Here is a 22,570-nt window from a genome sequence, read left to right as displayed (position 1 = left end):
AATGCAATATACAGAAATAAAAACAAAGGTAGAAACCGAATTATATCTGTCCAGAAAAGGAAACTCCGATTTGAAAGAGAGAGGGGGAAAAAAAAACATTTTTTTTTTTTTACTTTGTTGAGTTCAACCAATTTTTAGTTTATATAGAAATTTTTTTGTCCGAATGTATGAAAAATGCCCGGAAATAAAACTATAGCAACTAAAAATCTAGCAGAAAAAGCTCAGTTTTTTTATTGAAAATATTATTTATGTTTCTTTTTTCCTTTAATGGATAACGCCATTTTTGAACTATTTTCTTTCTAAGAAAACTTTCACTTGTTTTTCTGCTTTCTTTATGTAAACAATAACTGAGAAAATAAAACGAATACTTCTATACGCAGTTTCTCTTACAAGTAATACTAAATAAATAATGTGTAAAAGTTATTTTGTCGGTATTTCTTAGGTAAAAATAAAAAATTTTTTTCAAAAATTTTACGCATAATAATTTTCTTTGCATCAGTTGGTTCCTATATTCTTTTTAAATTTTTATTTATGTCATTTTTTTTGTAATATTAAAATCAGCGTTTATTTAGTTTTACGCCCTTGTCCCTCCCTGATTTGCCCCTCTCAGCCACTGTGGTTTTTCTTGTTCCGTTTTTTCATCGTTATTTTTATTTCCTCTCAGCAACTGAGGATATTCTGGTATTGTTTCTCACTTTTATTTTCCATTTTTCGTTGGCAACTTTACGTTCTATATTACAAATCCCTTTTGTTTATTTTCATTCACGTCTGTAAAGTCTTGAAAACGAGCGTTTATTTGTGAGCGCTTGAAATATGTCGACTGTTATATCCAATCTTTGAAGTAAATTTAGTTTTTTAATCAAGTAATATCTTACCGCTTTTGTTTCTTGGGATTCTTTACTTAAAATCCTTGGACTGTTTGTTGAAAAAGACTGCATTATTTTGGACAGAATAACAGTGTTGCAGCATTACAATTAAAGAACTGAATGGATAAAAAAATACGAGATTATTTTTATAATTTATATAGCCCGTGGAAGGTTCTTATTTTAATCTCATTTAATTATGCGTCAAAAAATCATTTTGTTAAGTCCATTGGGTACCGCAATGGACGGGTCGTAGAGACACGGTTCCCAGTGAAACACCGAAGTCAAGCATCACTGTCTGTGGTCAGTAAGCGGGTGGGTGACCCATTTGATCAGCCTGCACAGGGACCGAGGGTGCATGGTATGGGTCCTCGTTAAACTGCTCTACCGTAAAGTGCTCGAGTTTGCATGCAGGTCATCGGGCTACCAAAGAAGGGGTGCCACCCCCACTGTAGGGGGTAAAAATTACGATGGCATGTATTCTTATCATCCTCAGGGATGTTTCCCAGACAGTCGCCAATAGCCCAATGTGCAGTTATATTGCGACGTAAATAACCTAAGTCCATTGGTTTTTAATTGTCGCTGTGATCTTTCATTTCCGGTGATTTCACTGGAGGAAGGATCCAAGTGACAGTCACTGAGTGTTTTTGGAGCGCAAGTATAATTCAAGCGCTTTGACTGTAAGAATTCAACGTGTCACTTTAAGAACATATCTCTTTGCAGCTCCAAATTAATCTGCTAAGAATGGTAATGACACGATGTAAACATCTTGAATGAGTATAGATTCCGCCAATAGAAAGCGTATGATCTGGAAACAAGTCATGGCAAAATTTAATTTCCTACTGTGAAAATACAACCTTTAAAACTTATCTACAGAAATATACTAAACTGTCACATAGATAATAACCTTTAATAATTTAACTTGATAACAACTTTTTCAATTGTATTATAATAGCGCAGTTCCACTCGCAACTAATCGAACAACAGAAAAAAACAAAGAGTCATAAAATGCGTATAAAAATATACAGCAGAATTATCTATAGGAGTTAAAGCAAAATTTTTGCATACATTTGTGTGCAACTCAAAGATACGGCGGGTCTACTTTGAAGCTTCCTCCGATCACTGGTTTGCACTACACCCCTCCCCCCCCCCAAAAAAAAAATCCGTGGGAATAAATGATAAATATTTTACAATAATGAGCAGTGGTGGCTCAGAAGATAGAACTCTTGCCTCCCAATGAGATGACCTGGGTCCGAATCCCAGCGATGTCTGGCGATACAAATACCGCACCCGGGTCACACCGACCACAGTACTGAAGTAAAATATCCTCAGTGGTAGACGGATCATAAATAGAGTCCCCTAGCCATCAGTCAAAACGTGGGATGTTTTCTTTGTTTTCCTCTCCATGTAACGCTAATGCGGGTTAGTTCCCTCAAAAAGTCCTCCACGAAGGCGAATTTCACCCAATACCTGATCCAGGAGTTCCCTTGTCTTCCGGATTGGGTTCAAAATGACGGGGCTACTGAGTTAAACATTGGTAGTTGTAAACTCAAAATTGAGTCAGCGACGGTTATGAAGCAAAATATTTCATAATGTGAGTCATTTGCTAGTTTGCCCCTCTATTCAATCAAAAATTAGTTTTATCGCAAGTGAAATATTCATCTTCAGTTTCAATGTTAGGGTATCACAAGTAAAATCAACGTTACTAATTTCGCAGGAACTGACGTCACTGTATTCTGTATATCTCATTCAAAATGATATGGCTAGTTAATCTTTCTTTTAGTGAGTTTAACTTCTAACTCAAACTGTGGTGAATCTCATAGTATGGAGCCGCACCGTAATACACATCAAATATTTAAACATAAATAAAGGTTGTATATTAGGTGCCATGAATGAGAAGGATAGAGATATTTTTGTTAAAAGAGTGTCATCGACAATGCCAACCTTCATCCATCAGAAGGTGCCTCGTCATAGAATCGAGTTAGCAGGTCTTATATACCAGTGAATTGTTGTTAAATAATCATAGTGGTAGTTACGCCACAATACTCCCCTACCAGAATTTTATCTAGGATGTGATTCAATGAAAGGATAAGATCAATTGCCGTTTTTGCGGAAGACCGGGAGAGTTGTATTAAAGTCACTGGATTTTGAGCGCTTGTGGTGAGTGCTGTATTCAATTCACTGATTTGTTTCTTGAGCGCTTGTCGTGATAGCTGTATTAAGTACACGGCTGAGTGTATGTTCTCTCCTGTGTTGCTTTTAGTAGTCGAGTATGTGCAGGATTCCATTCTGTGAGATTGAGAATGAGACGCAGCAGCGTGAGGAGGACAATGCCGCAGTCACAGCAAGTCAACTGCTCAATGTGGACCATTCATCTAAGTGAGCTTTACTTTCGATGTAGGCGAGATCATATCACGTCCATAAATCGCCAATTTGGGGATAGTGTTATCGACAATGGCAACCTTTATCAATAAAAAGGTACCTCGTAATAGAGTCGATTTGGCATGTCTTATATATTAGTAAATTGATATTTAATAATCGTAGTGATATTTACGCCACATTATGCGTATTAGAGGAATGTCAAAAATATATTGCCACAGTACCAATATTATGCCACTTCGTAAAATAGGTTCTTATCACCACATTACTTATAACGGCAATTCCGGAAGTATTTTATACCGCATTTAATAAGGCATTACTGGCGTCAATAATAGTTTTTCGAATTCTCACGACTTTCGAAATGAGTACTGATGTAAGTCCGATCACCAATAACGATTATAAAATTAATAAAAACTATTTATTTCCGATAATTACAATTAACTAATTATTGTAATAGGCACAAATTGAAATAAAAAATAATCGTTAAATTAATGAATAAAAGATACTTATTCGAGTACATAAACCATAAAATATTTACATATTGTTATCGACGCCAATGGTGCATAATTAATTTTGGTAATCGGTTCAAATTGAAATGAAAAAATAAGTTTCATGCTAAAAAGCTGAATTAATGGATAAAAGTTTTTTGTTCACCTAGAAAAATCTTAAAAAATCTCCTTATTATATTAGCGCCAATGATTCTTATCTCATTTTAGCAATTGTTACTACTGCTTTTATGTTAATGAGTGTTTTTTCATAAGTACAAAAAAAACTAATATTGGAATTAAAAGATACCTCTGCGAAAATAGGTTTTCATGGTTTCAAGCGAATCGAAAGTTTGCGCACAATTCGCTAATCCGAAGAAAATTCTATGTTGAAAATAACATTAAAATAATAATTTTTTATTAGATACTTAATTTCATATTAATTGAAAAATTCGTAAATCGTAGGGTAGGCAATTTTAATACGATATTGAACTATGTGCTTTCAAATGAAATTATACGAAATTTAAACAAATCCAATTAAATATCATTTAAAAATACTTTTTTTACTCAGCTATTGTGCCGATAAACGATTTTATATTTACGTGCGATTCGCTTCAAAACATTCTAAAATAGATCGAAATATGCAAAAATTGAAATTAATATTAAGAGGCCTAAGCTTTCGACCGCTCCCCAGCCTAAAATATCGGACTTTTTCTAGATTGATTCTTCCCCCTCAAACATTTTCGATATTAAGAATTTAAATTTATCGAAAAAAGGTATGTTTATTAAGATAAATTAAATTCTTGCGTCTGATTTCGAAACTGAAAATTTCGTCTGCACTAATTAATTAGCATATTTTATGTCATCTCTTGATCAAGATAGACATTTAATTCGTAGGAATGCGAAAATGCGATCATTAGAGCAAAAGTTATTAAAGATATTCGTTTTTCCACATTTTTTTAATATTAAATCGCAGTATATATTGTCAACAAAGGATCAATCAATTTATAGTTCCAATATAATATTTATCTCGTAACAGATATCCTTCAGCGTGGTAGCGGATGTTGCAGATTATAGAGAGAATCTGCAGTTTATTTTTCATTTAAGTATCATTTTTAATTTTAAAAAGTAAGCAATCAAATGGGAGAAATTGCTGAGGCTCGTTTTTAAAACATTTTTAAATTTTTACTTTTACTTTAATCGTACATTTATTTTTTTAAACTTTTATTTAATCATTTACTTTTTTTAAAAAATTTTTAAAACTTTATTATAATAAAAATTGAAAATTTGAATTGCGAAAAAGAAGAGAACTTTTTCTTTCGATTACGGGCACAACTAGACAAATCAACTTAGACAAATTTTTGCAGACTTATTTTGATGTATAAATATAATGTCTCACATTTATTTCGTAAATTCAGCTACGTAGATCTTTATTGAAAGCATAAATAAATCATTAAACATTTTCAATAAGTATTGGAAAAAAATTATAATAAAACTCAATACGGTTTATATTTTTCGCTCAAATTATACGAGCTTTAACAAACATGGATTTTCGATCTTTTGGTTGAATCACTTTGATGTACAGTAACAAATATCCGATATTAAATTCCGAACTGAATTTTAAAATTTGCATCGAGCGTTGGTCTACTTGCACTTCCCGAGTTTCAAGTGTTTTCGATATTTCAAAAATGTAAACAAGTGGATGAAAAGTTTTCATCCCAACTTTTATTCCTTTGCGAAGGTGACCTGCAAATTCTGAAAAATTCCAATATCCAAGAGGGAAAAACTTATAAAAAGAAAATTGGTAAATATTTTTATTGTGAAAATACTTGTTAGGTCGAAGAAAGTTTCGCAATTTATTGAAATTAAGTCGTAGTAATTTTGTTTAAAATGTACTTTTTCAGTAAATGTGTAAATGATAGTCAGAGCTCCATGGCGTAAAATAGATTTTTCGGTGAATTTAAAAGTTGTTTAAGAGAAAAATTTATAGATTGAAAGGAAAATGATTAGAAAGGTCATTAAGCATTTTTAATTTTACTATTTTTAACCATTCAAGCGTTTTTTCAGATTTTTCTCTTCGTTTAACCTTTCTCCATTAAACAAATCGTTTTCACCTCATGTTAAACAATAGAAAATGTTTTATTTAAATGAAAAAATGAGCAGACATTCGTAGGAATCTCTGCTTAAAAGTGCTCGATTCAGATTTTTCTCCCTGATTAACCGTTTCTCCATTGAGCAAACCATTTTCACTCCATGTTAAGCAATAGAAAAGTTGTTATTTAAGTGAAAAAAGATTATAAATTCTTAGAAATTAATGCTTAAAAGCTTTTGATCCAGATTTTTCTTTCTGATTAACCATTTTTCCATAGAGCAAACCGTTTTCTCCCCATATTAAACAATAGAAAAGGTGTTATTTAAGTGAAAGAAAACGAGCATACATTCATAGAAATTAATGCTTGATATTATAATTTATATAACTGAATATTATATGATTAATGTGTCGTATAAGGCAGGTGTCCGCTGTAACTTGCTAAGGAGGTAAAATGTTGTTTTTAAAGATAGATTTTTAGGTTTGAAATTAATATGTAAAAAATTTATTCCGTCTATTGAAAAGTAAGTATAGAATTATAAATAGTTAAAATTTTCAATATTTTTCTTCATTAAGTCTTCAAGTTCTTTTCGTTCCGTAAGTCAAGTGCTATATCGATTGGACAGGATTGATTTATTTAAAGATTCTTTTTTCTAAGGATTCTTCAATGTATTTTGTTCTTTTTAATATGTATTTTAAAAATTGGTAATTAAAGATAAAATTTAATAGCGTGAATAAATATTCTGCCTTTTGAGGAGTAAAATCTAAAGTCTTTTGCATAATTTCGCAATTTTTAAGCATATTTAAGATTTTATTACATTTTATTTGCTGAAATTAAGTATTTTTCAAAATAAATCTTTGAGAATTATAATGAATTTTTTCACTCATCACCAATGAAATGCTATTATAAAAAACAAAAATAAAACCCATTGATAAAGTAATTGAAACGCGAAAATTTTGCTTTATTGGTCATAAATTAATTTTGGATAGAGATAGAATTCATTGTGCACGCTCTCCTATGGGAACCAGAGGGAAAAAGACGGAGAGGAACTCCCTAAACTAACATGGTGAACGATGATAGAAGGAAAGGCTGTGGCTAACAGAGGATAGTGGAGAACAAGACTGAGGGCCTTATGTGTGCCACTAAATATGAAAAGAAATGATGATTTTAATATCTAAATTTGAACTAAAACGAGACATCGTTTGAAATTTATATTTGAATATGATTACACATGGCTTTATTGGAAATATTAATCCATGTACAATGTTCAGCGTTTAGTGGACGTAAACAAGGAGTGAAAAGGAACAAAATTACACTAACAAACGCATATAAACACAAAAAACCACAAAGATAAAATTAAAGTTTTATATATATATATATATATATATATATATATAATATATATATATATATATATATATATATATATATATATATATATATATATATATATATATAAGAATGATGAGTAGTCTTTACAGAGAGTTCATGTGATCTTTTGCATCCCAGTAAAGTTTACAGAGATCACCCCGCTCTTGAAATTGTTTGTCCAGTAAAGGGCATACAAGCAAGTGGTCTGAGTTCATGGTTCCCGAATTGCAGATTTGGCACTCGCTAGATGGAAGGATACCTTCTGTTGAGGTGCTCTGCCAAGCAGTCATGGCCTGTTGAGAGTCTATAGTTTGCCACAGCCTTCTTACGAGGACTGTGACAAAATTTCTTCCAACTGTTTTGGATGTTAGCCCAGGGTTTTCAGGTGGATTTCACTGCTTGGCTGCACTTTAGGTCTGTCATAAGTTTCTCGGAAAATTGTTTTTTAAGGGATTCTGGTGGAATGGGTTTATTACATAGTGGTTCGAGTGTCCCTTTCTTGGCTAGTTGATCTGCCTTTTCATTGCCATTGATTCCCACATGCGAAGGGATCCACTGGAGCATAATAATTTTGTTGGCATTCTCGAGAAAAATAAAATTATCTCTAATTTCTGAAAGAGTCTGAGTATCTGAATCATGGCTTATGGCTACTGCCTGGATAGCTGCCTTAGAGTCGACAAGGATTACTGCCTTAGTGAAGTAATTGATCTTATTCTTAAGAGATATAGCGAAGATCAAAATTTGACATATAGTATCCCACAGGTGCACTGTGAGAAAAAAGCTTACTCCTGCTCCGGTGCTGTCTTGTATTTTTGAGCCGTCAGTGTACACTCTCGTCCATTCTGGGTTCAGGGTATTGTTCTTGCAGCATGCATAATGCATTTATTTTTCGTACTGTGTGAGGTATGTTTTTCTTACCCAAATCATTGGTATCTAGTTGGTGCCTGACATCTATAAATTTGAGTGGTTTTGTTATGTTCTTGTTACGGATAATTGGCTCATCTTCTTGGAAATCATGTAGTAATTTTTCACATACCTCTAGAGGAGAAATTTGGGTCTTCATGGAACTTGGTATGCATTCATTCATCCATTGCGGTCAAAGGGAGGCTTTCATTTTAACACAAGTGCCTACTGCTTGTTTTTTTTTTTTTAATATTTGAGTATAATTTTCATTGCAGATATTTTGTTTATAATGCACTGTTAATATTTTCATTCAAAAATTAAAATGTTTAGATGTTAAAATTAAAGTTTATGGTAAAAAAAAACTTAACTTTACGGATTGCAAATCATTCACAACTAGTCTGGTTAAAAAATCATGACTACTGAACTATATGGTTTTTTAACCATTTACGGCCAGCATTTTTCAAAAAACCATTCAAAAGGAAATTTACCAGGACATTGGAGCTAGGCTTTTCGTTGGGTAATGGGCATTGGAGTTCAGAGCACAGGACGCTAGTAACTCCACATGTATTAAAAGGAATGGAGGAAATATTGTGGTGTCAAGGCTGGGGCTCGAACCCCCGCTCCGTCCTTCAAGAGATAGCCTATCGGCTATAAGAAGTACAAAGCTGAATGAGAATAAGGAGAATTATATAACCTACTATAACTATTGTCACTTCTGAAAGTTTAATTATATCCACCTAAATTTATTTACTTTGAAACAGTAATAAATATATATAGAGAGAAGGAAGTGATTACGAGCGTCTTTTTATTTAATTCATATTTTCTTCCGATTTGCTTCTACTTCATTTAAAATTTATTTTTTAATTTAAAAAATTTATTGTAAAAGGAAATTTGCAATCGTCTAATTGCACCGAATCCGAAGTAAGAAACGAACGAAAGTTAGGCACGTAGTCAAAATAACGATGCTAAACGGTGCTATAGGCTGCACAAAAATAAATAAATAGATAAGTAAAAAAAATAAAGGAGAATAAAAAGAAAGAAAGAGTAAATGTATTAGAAGGAAATAGGAAGTCATCTGCACGTTTCATGTTAAGTAATTAACAGAGTGACTCGAAATTATCTTTCAAATATTGACGCGTAATAACGTATGAAATAAATAAGATAGTTAAGCTCTGTTGTTTGTATATGTGCATGTCATAACAGTAAATCATGTTTTTAACTTTTTTTCTTCCTTCTTTTTTTTAAAAAAAAACAGCGGGTTTTATGTTAATTTTGGCTTTTAGTATGCAAAAATAACGAGAAGTAAATAGTATACAAAAAAAAGAGACGAAGTCAAATTTTACTTAATTTATTCAGATGTGAGAAACAGCTACCTTAAAAATATTATACTCCGTTGCAAGTTAAGAAAAGACCATTACGGTGTATAGGATTTAAGCAATCATCTGCGACTAAATATAGTTCCGTTTTATTTCGTTATCAAATCATACAAATATCAACAGTTTCTTTCATCAATTTCTTTAAATTTGAACTTTCGATATTTTTATTATTCGATATTATATTTTGATTCGATATTTTTATTAATTCTTATTACTTGTTCATTGATTATTGTTGTTAATAACTGTAATTATTATTAATAAGAAAGCAAACAAAAAGGAGGTCGTGCAGTGTCGTTTCAAGAGTTTGCGATATTGATATACGTTCACGCTATGAGCTTGGCATCCATTTGGCTTGCACTTCGACACAAACAGGCTTTCCATAGGCATAATGGTTTTTTCATAACTTGCAACTGAGTATAGATGACATTGGCGATATCAAATTTCGTTATCAAATCATACAAATATCAACAGTTTCTTTCATCAATTTCTTTAAATTTGAACTTTCGATATTTTTATTATTCGATATTATATTTTGATTCGATATTTTTATTAATTCTTATTACTTGTTCATTGATTATTGTTGTTAATAACTGTAATTATTATTAATAAGAAAGCAAACAAAAAGGAGGTCGTGCAGTGTCGTTTCAAGAGTTTGCGATATTGATATACGTTCACGCTATGAGCTTGGCATCCATTTGGCTTGCACTTCGACACAAACAGGCTTTCCATAGGCATAATGGTTTTTTCATAACTTGCAACTGAGTATAGATGACATTGGCGAAAAAACTGAAACGAGACTTTGATCATGGATGCTAATGGTAGATTGATGGTTATTGCTTACAATAAAATAGTTTTTACTTTCAACTTTTGATCCCATTTAAAACATTTTTTCCTCAGGCTGAATATTATTTTTAATACGTATTATGCGAAATAAAAATAATAATAATAATAATAATAGCTGTACTTATTAATTATACTAACACTGTTTTATAGTATTTGTGGAGAGCAACTATTCACGATTTAAACATTTAGATTTTAAACTTTTCTATCACCTCAGCTCTTCTTAATAAAACGTGGAGAACCAAATTAAACAATTAAAAGATGCAGCAATTAAATGACGTTTTTAGAAATTTGGTTCCTCAGACAAAATGTGGAAAAACGGCATTACAACTTTTTTTTTCGTGAAACTATGGGTAGAAATGAACACTTTTTGTAAAATTGATTGAAAGCAAAATTTGAAGCTCTAGAGCTTTCTTCTTTTATTTAGAGATGAGTATTTTTTGGTCACAATCATTTGAAAAAGATCATAACGCTTTTTTTAATCAGAAGTAGATTCGTTATTTGCTTTTTTTACAACATATTTAACAATGGGAGAAAAAGTTTCGAATCAAGTACACACTCTTATTACATTTTAAACTATTTCATTTCAAATGACAAAATACAATATTTGAATTGAATCTACGGTAGAATAGTTTCTGAGGAAAAAATTTTTGAAAGAAGACTTATTGTTAAACTTTCATTTCTCATGAACTTTTGCCCAAATTTTGTATTTTGTCATTCATAATTATCTGAGTTAAAATGGTGATAAAGTTATTAACAAGTGTCTCAGTCAGTCTAAAATGCTTCGACAATTACTAAATAAAATATTATAAATAATAAACATTTATTTTTTATTAGTTTATAATTCAAGGCGCCACTATTATGGTTCATCCTTGAATTAATTGTTTTGATAGTTTATTACTCAAATTCAGCAAGTTTCAACTCTTGTGTGATAATAATAGAGAGGTTTTGCCTGGTACTACAGTTTCTTTTGACTTCGTTGTAAAATATTTAAAGCGCATGCTCGAAAATATCTCTACAATTCACAGAATCGTTCAGGGGAAAAAGATAAGGTTAGTGCTACCGTTATCGTAAGATAAACTCTATGCAAAATCTCTCTTTTAAAATTAAACTTTGTACTGAAGAGTAAAAATCCTTTAAAAATATAAATATCTTTGGATCAAAGAAATATCTTAGTATATCCATATGAGTATATCTAACCGTCTACAATCCACAGAATAGCTCAGGGGAAGAAGATGAGGTTAATGCTGCCGTTAACATAAGTTAAACTATGTTCAAAATTTATATAGCAAAAAATAAATAAGTAAAACACTATGTTAATTCAACGGCACCGAAACGATAGTGTTGTTCCACCAACGATATTATTTGCACCTTCACAAGTAAGATGCAGATCATCTTATGTAGTTTTCAGATTTCGTAGGTAATTTGTAAAATTAAAGTATATTCAGCGCTTTAACGAATCGCCCTAGTTAATCTGCTCATTAATTAATCTAAAGAATAATTGATTTCTACGCTCTAACGATAACATGCATCATCTTGGAAATGTATGCCTCAAGCATAGTTTGAAATGAAAATTCATTTAATATTCGAAAAAATAAATAAATACGTTTTCATCTATTTTATTTTAATTTCTTTTTTCTTCTATTAAATAAAATCTGAATAATTTGAAAACACTTTCATTAAGAATTTTTTTTGTTCAAGTTTTAAATAAAGAATTTAAGGTGGTGCACATCAACAACAAAAGGTCAAAAAAATGTTTATTTAGCTTGTTTATTTAGCTTGTTTACTTCTTTATTTAATACATTTCCTTTGGAATTTTATTTTAAAAATAAAGATTTATTTTAAAAAAATCGAACTTGACTTTAAAAATTGGTTATAAAAAAGATTCCGATTAAATGAGCTAATATTTAAATAAAATAAATGCTTAAAATTTTTCGTTTCCAATTGTGCAACCCTAATAAAAGTTGGGAAAAAACATTCATCTTTATTTTAAGAAACATCTAAGCTCTTTAGTAAGAAATAATATTAAAAAAAATCGTAAGTATTTAAAAAAAAAATTAAATCTGTTACCGAGTCATAAAAGTCAATATCCATTCAAAAACTCTAGAGAAACAATCTTTTGTTCTGTTGTCTCAAAAGCTTTAAAATCATTCATAAAACATAAGGGCAAAATGGAACTTCAAAAAAAAAAAAAAAAAAAAAAAAAAAAAAAAAAAAAAAAACATTTTTCCCGTTCTTTTAACGGAAAGAATAGAGGAATGTTATTTTTTTTCTAGTCTTGTAATAATCCTTTCTTTATTGTTTATATTTTACCGAAAAAACAAAATGGAATAATTATGCCGTAACATTAACTTTTAGAATGAGTGAAAATAAATATTTATCCTTTAAAATTCTATTCTCTTCATAATTGAGTTATTAAATGTTTACATTAAACAAATCTCAGTTTTTAAAAAAAATTTCATTAAAGTTTCTTCTTAAGTATTTAATCTTTTATTTAAAAAAAATTTCAACCCAATGCAAAAAAATTCACCATACTTTAACATAAAATTGGGTTAAAAATATTTCAGTGCGCAAGAAAATAAACAGATAACGCTGAATAACTTTTGATCTAGTGATCGAATCTTCACATTCTAAACTCAATCTTAATAGTTTGAGGGAGTGACTTCTATCCAATAGGCTAATTAATCAGCAGTGACAATAATGAAAATGAAATCAGACACAGAAACGTACTTTCTCTGAATAAATAAACCTTTTTTTCGCCGAATTCGAATTTTCGACCCACAAAATATAAGGGGTAGCCGCAGTCTGGGTTCCAATAGTTTGGTAAGGAGAGGGTTCCAAAGTTTGGATTCCCTAATGTCAATTTAATTTCTTAAGCGAATTGAAAAATTTTTGCAATCATTTATAAAATTCGTTTGTCCATTCCATGCAAAAATGGATTTTAGTAAATATTAATTATTTTATTTAGCAATAATCAGAAAAATTGTAAAGTATAAAATTTTTTGCCTCATTTTAAAGTACGTAATAGTTCCTGAGAAATAAGATTTTTAAAGATACGACTTTTTTAAAATTTGATTTCTCTGCAACTAATTGATCGATTTCGCTCACATTTTCTGATTTTTCATGTAAAAATACAAACCTTAATAAGATGAGGAAAAAAAAATGCTATTCCTTACCACTCAATTTTTTTTCGATTATTAGTAAATTAAATAATAAATATTTTAAAAAAAATTTGTTTTGCATGGAATTATCTTTGAACAAATTTTTATGTTTTCATTTGTGTGTGCAAAAATTTTTCAATTCAAAAGTTTTCGAGATATACTCAAAAAAATAAAATAAGTATTAACTGGTCCAAACTTTGAATCCCTCTCCTGACCAAACTATTGAGACCATAATTTATAGATTGCAGCCCCCCTCCCTATTTATTGGGGAGAAAAAAATGTATATTTATTCCGAGAAAGTGCGTTTTTGCTTCTGATTTCGTAACTTAAAATATCATATGTACTCATTATTCAGCATGTTTGAAATCACCCCCTTCAACCATTAAGATTGAGTACTAGACATTAGATAAAAAATTATTCAGGATGGTCGTTTTTTTTTTCTTTTCTTTTTCTTTTCTCCCTGTGCATTACATTTTTATAACTTTCTCTTACTTGTTTCTTATCTTATCAAGTAGTGGTAAACGAAATATTTCAGAGCACGGATCCTATTTCTGATCCTGATCTTACAGCTTCTTGCGATTTTACGAACTTCCTGCAGAAATGACATTATAATTTTACTAAGAATTTATTTTTAGCGCTGTTATCAAAATAATCTACATTAAACTGGCTACTATTAACCATTTGAAGCAGAATTTTTATTAAACATATTTTCCATACTTATTTTCATCATTTTGTACTAGTTTGGGTCAAAATAAGTGAAAAATATTATATTTAGCATTTTGATATTGGTATGACTGCAAGTGACGCAGTGAGGGCATCTCTATCCTGATGGTTTGTTAAAACGTGGCATTAGTTTTCGTTAGCAATTGATCTTTCCATTCTATTTTGAGTATGCTAAGTCCGTCAAGATTCAAGTCTCTTAAGAAAAAATAATAAGTGCATTCCATATTCTTTCACGAAGATTTCAATTCTTTCACTATATATTTCTTACTTAACACAAAGACAGACACGAAGCCATGTAGAATATAGACAAACTTGTCACGCATCGAAGTTGCCAGATGCACGAAATAATATTATATCAAAGTTACACACAATAAAAGATATTATCAAATAATAAATCTAAGATAAATAAAAGTAGACGAGAAAGAATTATGTTTCAACAAATTCAATGTGCGATACGGCGCTGTAATTAATTAATATCACGTTAATTAACATTATGAAGAGAAACTGTAACTTTGATTATAAAAGATCAACTTTACGCGAACCTCATAGATCAGTTGTGTGAGCATCTGTAATGCTCTTCCTCTTGAAGGGCAAGTACCCAATTTATGGTTTGAAATGCACCATGAACCACAGGTGTCTTTTTCTGTTTTAAAGGTAAAATCTTCCAAACACGGCTCAGTTCCAAACAAAATGTTTTCAAATTTGCACTTATTTGCAGTTCCTTAAATTTGAAAAAAAAAATGTTACTTATTATTGAAATTTCCTTCATTTACAAAGTCAAATTATGTACGGGAAAAAAAGGAAATATTGAAGAACATTTTTTGGAAATATGACGAAACATCGTTTGCTAACAGAGTCATCTGATTTTCAAAAAACGAAGTACTTTAAGAAAATAAATTTCTAGAAATAAGAATGTATCTGGTGCTTTCCGTAAATGCGGGTATTGTAACAAACTAAACTTCTTGAAACAAAATTCATCAGAGGAAAACTTTCTAATGATTTCCTTAAAATTATTATTATTATTATAGACAAATTCAGTTTCGAGAAATGATTATTTATCTGATGATTGACCTCTATGTCAGTTTCCTTAAAACTAAATTTTCTTTTAACACAGTAACTTTGTAAAAATGATAGTTCCTCTAATTACATAGCCACCAAGTACCCCAGATCTTACACCCTATAATTTCTGCTTTAGGGTAATATAAAAGACACAGTTTATGAGCCCTCTATGGTAAAATCAGTAAAGTGAAAGTAAAAAAAAGGAATCACTTAAAAGAACATTTGATAAAGGAACAAAAATTTAGTGTACTTTTCTTCAATTTTGCTTACAATTCTTTTTAACATAAACATAAGAAGATATAAATACTTAAACTCGAAGGTATATATATTTAAACTTTAAATAATTATTATATATATTATATTATTCATACTTTATATTATTTATTTCATACATAATCAGCGATTTGCGCTTGACCTGTTTTATTCTGAGACTTGCCATATTATATCCATAAAAAATAAGTTAAGAAATCTTTATTGAGAAAATTTCCTAGACATAAAAATAAGTTCATATAATTTTATTTTAACACAAATATAAAACAATATTAACAAAAAAAGTCGTTAACTTTGACATCCTGTTCTTAACATCGCATCATTACTTACTAGAATGAAATGACAAGTTCATTTTTCAATAAAACTTTATACTTATCTTTCTCTCAGATTGTCAGCAATATTGTATTTAGAAAAATACATAAATTTCCATTCTCGTTCAAATATTTGTTGCGACATTCGCCGACTGGTGCGATTTAAACCGTTTTGCTAACATCATCATTGCTATTTATTCAGATGAAATATTTGCCCTTGTGTAATATTTATTATTGGTGTGATTTATAACTGTAGTTGCTACTAAAAATACAGATAGTTTTATGAATATAGCTTCATACGGTGTGAAATAGAAGTATCAATAAAATGACGTGAAATAAAATCTGGTGTCACAAATGGATAAAACATCCTGGCATTAACACTTAATACTGTTAGAAGCAGGTGCTGTCATCATTTTTATATGATAAAGCGGATTCTCATTTTCTTAAATAGAAGTAAGTAAGTAAATATATGTATTTACTGAACAGTTAGCAAACACTTCATTATTTTCCTTCTGATCTCGACTTTTGTCCATCGTCATTGTTCTCTAATGCTTAAAAAAAGATTCTTTTAACTTTCAACTGATAACATGAACATTATCTTTCCCCTTTCTATTGTTTGCAGTTTGTTATCATTCGGGGGCGAACCCGAACACGCAAACAAAACTGCTCGCGCTAACAATAATCATTCCTTTCAAAAAATTTCTGTCACTTAGTGAACAGAGCACCAAAATTTGTAGCCATGGAAACTGACATTTTAGTTGCCAGAGTTGTCTGTTTATTTTTACTCTTAATTGGAACACTTATATTTGGAATATTACCTGTTTTTGTGAAAAAGACCTTGTTCCAATGTGATTGCGTTGGATTAGTCTGCAAGCCAAATTGCCGTGCCCGTAGGGGTAAGATTGTGACATCCTTTCTTATTTATTTTGGAGGTGGTGTCCTTCTTGGAACTACTTTCTTGCACCTTTTGCCTGAAGCACGAGAGGGTTTCGAAAAAGAAGAAGAGGCCGTTAATTGCACTGCTGAGTTCCTGAATCCGAAACCAACAGAACCAACAAAAGGCGACGATCATGACCACGAAAAGTTCCCAATCCCGGAATTCATTGTTTGTATTGGTTTCTTCGCAGTTTATCTATTCGAAGAAATCATTCACTTCTACCTCGGTGGACACACCCACGTTCCCAGCGAAAACAGGGCCATCCGATCATTTTCCCGTTCCAATTCCTGCTCACAACCAGGATCTCTCGAAAACAGCATGCGCTCTAAGAGAGCATCAACGATATCAGAAAAAGCAGCTGTCGATGTTATACAGCACTCTAATCTTGGACAAACCTTCTCCCTTGCAGCTCTGCTGACCGTTGCAGCTTTGTCTTTCCATTCTTTGTTCGAAGGATTCGCAATAGGACTACGACCAGATGCCACGAGCACTTGGATTGTTTTTGCCGCCATCTCCGTCCACAAATACGTGATTTCTTTTGTTGTGGGACTCGAAGTCCTTGCAACAGGTGGTAAGAACATGCATGTGTACACATACATGAGCGTCTTCGCTTTAATGTCTCCTCTGGGAATGGCCATAGCCATGATCACAGAAAGCAACCTGGAAGAAAGCAATCCGCTGACCGTAAGTGTTCTGAATGCCATTGCTACAGGAACACTTCTATATGTCACATTTTTTGAAATTCTGCAACGAGAAGAGCACAAGGATATTGCAACTTGGGTGCAGTTAATAGCAACGCTAACAGGGTTTGTTGTCATGGCAATCATGCAATATGTAAGCACTCTTGCATGAGAATTCACAATTAGAATTATCCAATTTGCAATTTTTTATTGACAAACAATGAACAGAAATATCTACTTGAAACTTTTAATGAACACTCCAATAATAGTATGAAACTTCAATAATAGAAATCTATTTGAAAATTTTAATGTGAAAAATAATATGAATAGATAATATGCAACTTTGATTATAATAATCTACTTACAAAGTTAACTCTCAAAATAATAATAATGCTTAATTCCATTTATTATAGTCAATTCGTCAAACGAAATAATAAATACTTTAATATTTTTACTTGCAGAAAAAATATTAATTGTTATGGAAAAGTTTTTAAAACCAACTTTGGAAATTTATTTTGTTAATTTCAATTTGAAGCAATAAATAATGTTTGTATAAACAATTTTTTTATGGTTATGTGTGTTAAAAATGTGATAAGACGATTGTAGATTCCTCATTTTCTGTTATTACAAAAGACTTTTCATTGTTGATCTTGTTTTTGTTCTATTTTTACCTTATCGCATTTATACTATCATAGTCTTTGAGACTGTTTTTTTGTGAAATGTGGCTGAAGTCTTCGGAGTTTCCTCTTTCATTATTCAGATTACAATAAATGTTTTAATCTTACTAGTTTCATTTAATGACTGAAAACATGTGACTTTATATGTGATGATGAGATTGTAAAATTTAGATAAAGCCACATTTTATGCAGGGTGTCACTTATCAACAGCTTTTAGTATATGTATTTTTTGAATCCCTCCGAAATGGAGATGAAGCTTGTAAACAAATAGCGGTGTAAAATTAATATTCGAGTGAATTTAAATGAAAACCATTATGAAAGTTTGACACATCAATAAAAATGAAAGCGAGATTCAAAACATAAGACCTGTTTGTTTAATGAACGATTGAAAAGCGTGTGAAATGCAACTGTAAAAAATGTATTTAAGTTTTTTTCAGGTACTCAAAATGATTTTGATGCTTTAATTTTGTCTTGCTTAAATAGTGATGTTGAATTTCAGAAAAAAATATTTTCTCGCTTAAATATCAAATTTCGATCACTTTAGGGCTAAAAATGAAGAGAATACCTTGCATGCAAAAAATGAGATACAGTCTAAAAATCCCAATTGTGCTGTTCATAATAAATAAAAACAAAACATGACATTAATCATTATAAGATATTTAGAATTTTTTTTTTAAAGTCAAGAAACATAATTTTTCTCGGTAGTGTCGTATAGTTAAAGCTTAGAAGCAACCAAATAACTTATAGTAAAACATAAATTAGCTCAGTGCATTTTAATGTTATTATTTAAGAAGATTTGTTTGCATTTCAAATATTAATTTAAAAAAACTTATGAAAATAAACATTTTTTTATAATTCATAAACGCCTTTTAAAAGGAAAATGAATTTAATAACAATGAGGTAAATGATACCCAATCTGAAATTTTATATTGTGTAAAATTTTTACATTCTTCGTGAAATTAAATCTTTTTAGCATTATGTTTTAAATCATTTGCAAGAAGATACTTTGTTCTACTGAAATATATATATATGTATATATATATATGTATATATATATATATGTATATATATACAAGAAAAGCATATATATATATATATGTGTTTTTCTTGTTTGAGTTAATTTAAGTTAATTTTCAGGTTATTAAAATCGAATGCAAATCTGCAAAAAACGAGCATTTTTGCGTCTTCTTTTTGTTTTTAATAGAGGTTCTACACTGTTAGAATTTTCTATCTAAAATTATGGCAATTATAATTCAGTCTAAAATAACTGACAACAGTCTATCATCCAATTAACCGTAAAGTTTACGGTAAAGAACATTTTTTACCCTTACGGTTATGAAACCGTTTGCAACTAGTAGAATAGCTAAAAAAAACATGAACACAGAACTATAATAATTTTTGACCATTTAAAACTAGCATGATTTTCAAGTCTAAAATAGAAATTTAACAGGACATTGGAGCTAGGATTTTTGTTTGGTAATTGGTGTTGCAGTTAAGTTGTGTTCAGTTGTGTTTTATCAAATGAACAGTGGAGTGTGGTTTATCTGGTTGTTTCACCTATTGTAAGAGATATGGAATACTAGACTTCATTGTGTTAAGCAACTTTATGGTGCTGCCATTTACGCATGAATGAGACTATCTCATTCTAATAGTCCAGGGTCACAAATGGAAAGTGCAAGATACTGGAAACTCTTCACGTATTGAATGAAATGGGAAAATATTGTGGTCGTGTCAACGCAAGGTCTCGAACCCATGCTCTGTATGTCATGAGCCCTCTCTACTATAATATGTTCCCATCTGCAAGGAACTAAGTGATTTTATTAGGAGGGCCTAGTTGGTGTGATAAAATTCTGGTTCTTTAAAGGTATTAGATGAAAGCAGTTAATAAACGTTTTTTCTCACAATCAACAGTTTGAATACCATATTATTTATGGTTATTTAACAATTTTGTTTAAATATGGTAAAATAACAATTAAGTAAATTATTATTTTACCTTTTTTCCGAGAAACTTATAACTATGTAAGATCACTAAGGCTGCTCGTGACATTTGTGATGTGTATGGAGAAAATGCAGTAGCTGCTAGAGCCGCTTTTAATTGGTATACCAAGTTTTAAAATGAAAGTTTTGACAGCTAGGAAAAACCTCGCTCTGGCCAACTAATTGAGTTCGTGAAAAGCGATTGAAACCATGAGGGAAAGGTAGAGAAAACAGAATGTTAGCGCGCTTTAAACTTAAAAAAAATATTTAAAACGTTGGAAACATTTTTCCGACCTAATACATTGCTAATTATGTTTGTGTTAACTGTTATACTTACTTTTCATGTTTTCGCAACATTATGAATCGTTGAGTCATTATAGGTTGGCTCCAGGTTTTGACCCACACATGCGGCATAAAATTATATAGTATATTTGTCAAAATAATATTTTGAAAATATGTATTTCTACCTAAAAGATTATATATGAATAACTTAAAGCAATATTATTCATATCAATAGAAAAAAAACAGCGTAAAATTATAATACCTAACTGTCCCTCTGCTGTATTTTGTTATAAGTAATAATTTCGTAGCAAAATCTAAACAATAACTCATAATTAAATAAATAATCCTAAGAAACTGAAGCTGTGAGATATTACATGATTAAAAACGTCATTCGCTTCAAAAATATAAAAATAACAGTCGGCATGTTTCAAGAGCTCATAAACAGGCGCTCATTTTCAAGACTTGACAGACGTGAGCAGACACAATAGTGATTTAAAATATAAAACGAAAAGTTGCCATCGAAAAATGAGGGTGAGAAACAAAACTTGAAAAACCTCAGTAGCCGAGAGAGAAAAATGATGAAAGACAGAAAAAGAAAAAGCACAGTTGTCGAGAAGAACAAATCAGGATAAAATGCAGTTCCAAGCACTATGGAGAAGTAGTGAAGAACTCATGACATTTTATCGGAATGACATTGTTATCGTTAACGTAAATTGTTATCGCTAAGATCACGCTTTTAAACATTCGAAAATTAGTTGTCAAAACTTGATCGCTGGAACAGTAGTTATTCAGAGGGGCATCTTTATTATTGCGCTCACTGTATGTTCGTAATTTTATCCTATTTAGAACTAAGCAGAATTTTTTATCTTTATGTAGCCCAGAAAAGTCTTTTAGCGGGTAATGCGAATAAAACAGCTCTTTCTCTCTGTATAATATGATAATGGTTTATCCAACCATACAAGTAATTAATTCTGTTATTGTTTAATATATATTTAAGACAAGTATATAGTGGGCCGGATGCCTAAAGAAAATTGATGGACGTTACAGAACTTTGGAAGGTTGACAGCATTTAACTTTATAATAACAAAAGTTTCTTAGTTACATCCCTGCTGCCACTTTAGGTTTTGAAAAAGTTATTTCAAGGCTGTTCCAACTGGACGACAACATCGATAGTTTATACTGAGGTGTTGCCACCGTTAAGCTAGTAGCTTCAGCACTTATGTCACTTAACTGACATTTTCAGCACCGGAAGATTTATTATGAGTTTTCTTTATTTTATTATTTTTTCAGTTTTTATGAAACTGCATTCGTGAAAGTTATCATCAATCTCTATTTTTCCAAGATATAAAGTGCTTGTATCTCCCAGTATATAACAATTTTTGAACTGAATTGTTTTTGTTTTTTTAAAGTTTTTGTCATTTTTCTTTTAACTGATTGCACTGCGGTTTTAAAATAAACAATATTTATATTATTGGACATGCTTTCAAAAACACTAGACTTGCTTGCATTTCGGGTTTGAATGATTTAAAGTTATCAGGTTAATTTAAAAGTATCAGGTTATTGTAAAATTATCAGGATATTAAAATTATTTGCACTCCTAAATTATTTATGTATTCGGGGGGGATGGTATTGCGGTTGAAGCTTTGCGACAGTTGTTTAGTTTATTTTTTTATTTTAAAACTGCTTTTTCTACAGTTTTCTCTTCGTATTTTATTAAACTTACTTTTACTCAACTTACTGCGTAACTTACTGTACTTCTTATTTAACTTACTGTGCATTTTTTTACTTAGTATTGGTGAAACACTGCTTTTCCACTCTATTGTTTTTTATCGTTTATTTATAATTATTTAATATGTTTATTTTTAGCTTATTTATTTACTTTTTAGCTTATTTATTTACTTTTTAGTTTTTGTTTTCAGCTTATTTGTTTATTTTTAGTTTTTTTTCGCTTATAAACCTTCTTCTTTTTATTTACAATTTGAAAATTTATTGTTATTAATACTATTATTTCATACTAGGCGGCTTCGCCCCCTGCTCGCTGGCTCTTGCCAACCCCCAGAACTGCTTTTGCATTTCATTTCGGATTGCTTCGCAATCCAATGCTCGCTTTGCTCGCTCATTTGATACGTTCTTAACGTCTAGCTTTTGTATACTTTTTTGAATATTGAAGTTCCGAAAACTTTTCA

At 30.6% G+C, this 22,570-nt stretch overlaps 1 protein-coding gene and 1 long non-coding RNA gene across 2 annotated transcripts in view; both read left to right on the top strand.

The window, feature by feature from the left end:
- LOC139425187 (uncharacterized) overlaps positions 1-22,570 on the top strand; it is an 88,536-nt gene that overhangs the window by 5,081 nt on the left and 60,885 nt on the right. The window lies entirely within an intron of this gene.
- Positions 16,445-18,232, top strand: LOC107438414 (zinc transporter ZIP1). Its single transcript, XM_016050704.5, has one exon. It carries the CDS (start codon positions 16,571-16,573, stop codon positions 17,618-17,620), a length of 1,050 nt encoding a protein of 349 aa, XP_015906190.2. The 5' UTR covers positions 16,445-16,570; the 3' UTR covers positions 17,621-18,232.

The sequence above is a fragment of the Parasteatoda tepidariorum genome, chromosome 6 (assembly GCF_982258835.1).
Source record: "Parasteatoda tepidariorum strain Cologne lab strain chromosome 6, Ptep-v5.0, whole genome shotgun sequence".
Lineage (NCBI taxonomy): Eukaryota > Metazoa > Arthropoda > Arachnida > Araneae > Theridiidae > Parasteatoda > Parasteatoda tepidariorum.
This window is presented reverse-complemented; position numbering and strand designations above follow the sequence as displayed.

Coding starts and splice junctions, on each gene's coding strand:
- LOC107438414 (XM_016050704.5), top strand. CDS start 16,571: ATGGAAACTGACATTTTAGTTGCCAGAGTTGTCTGTTTATTTTTACTC.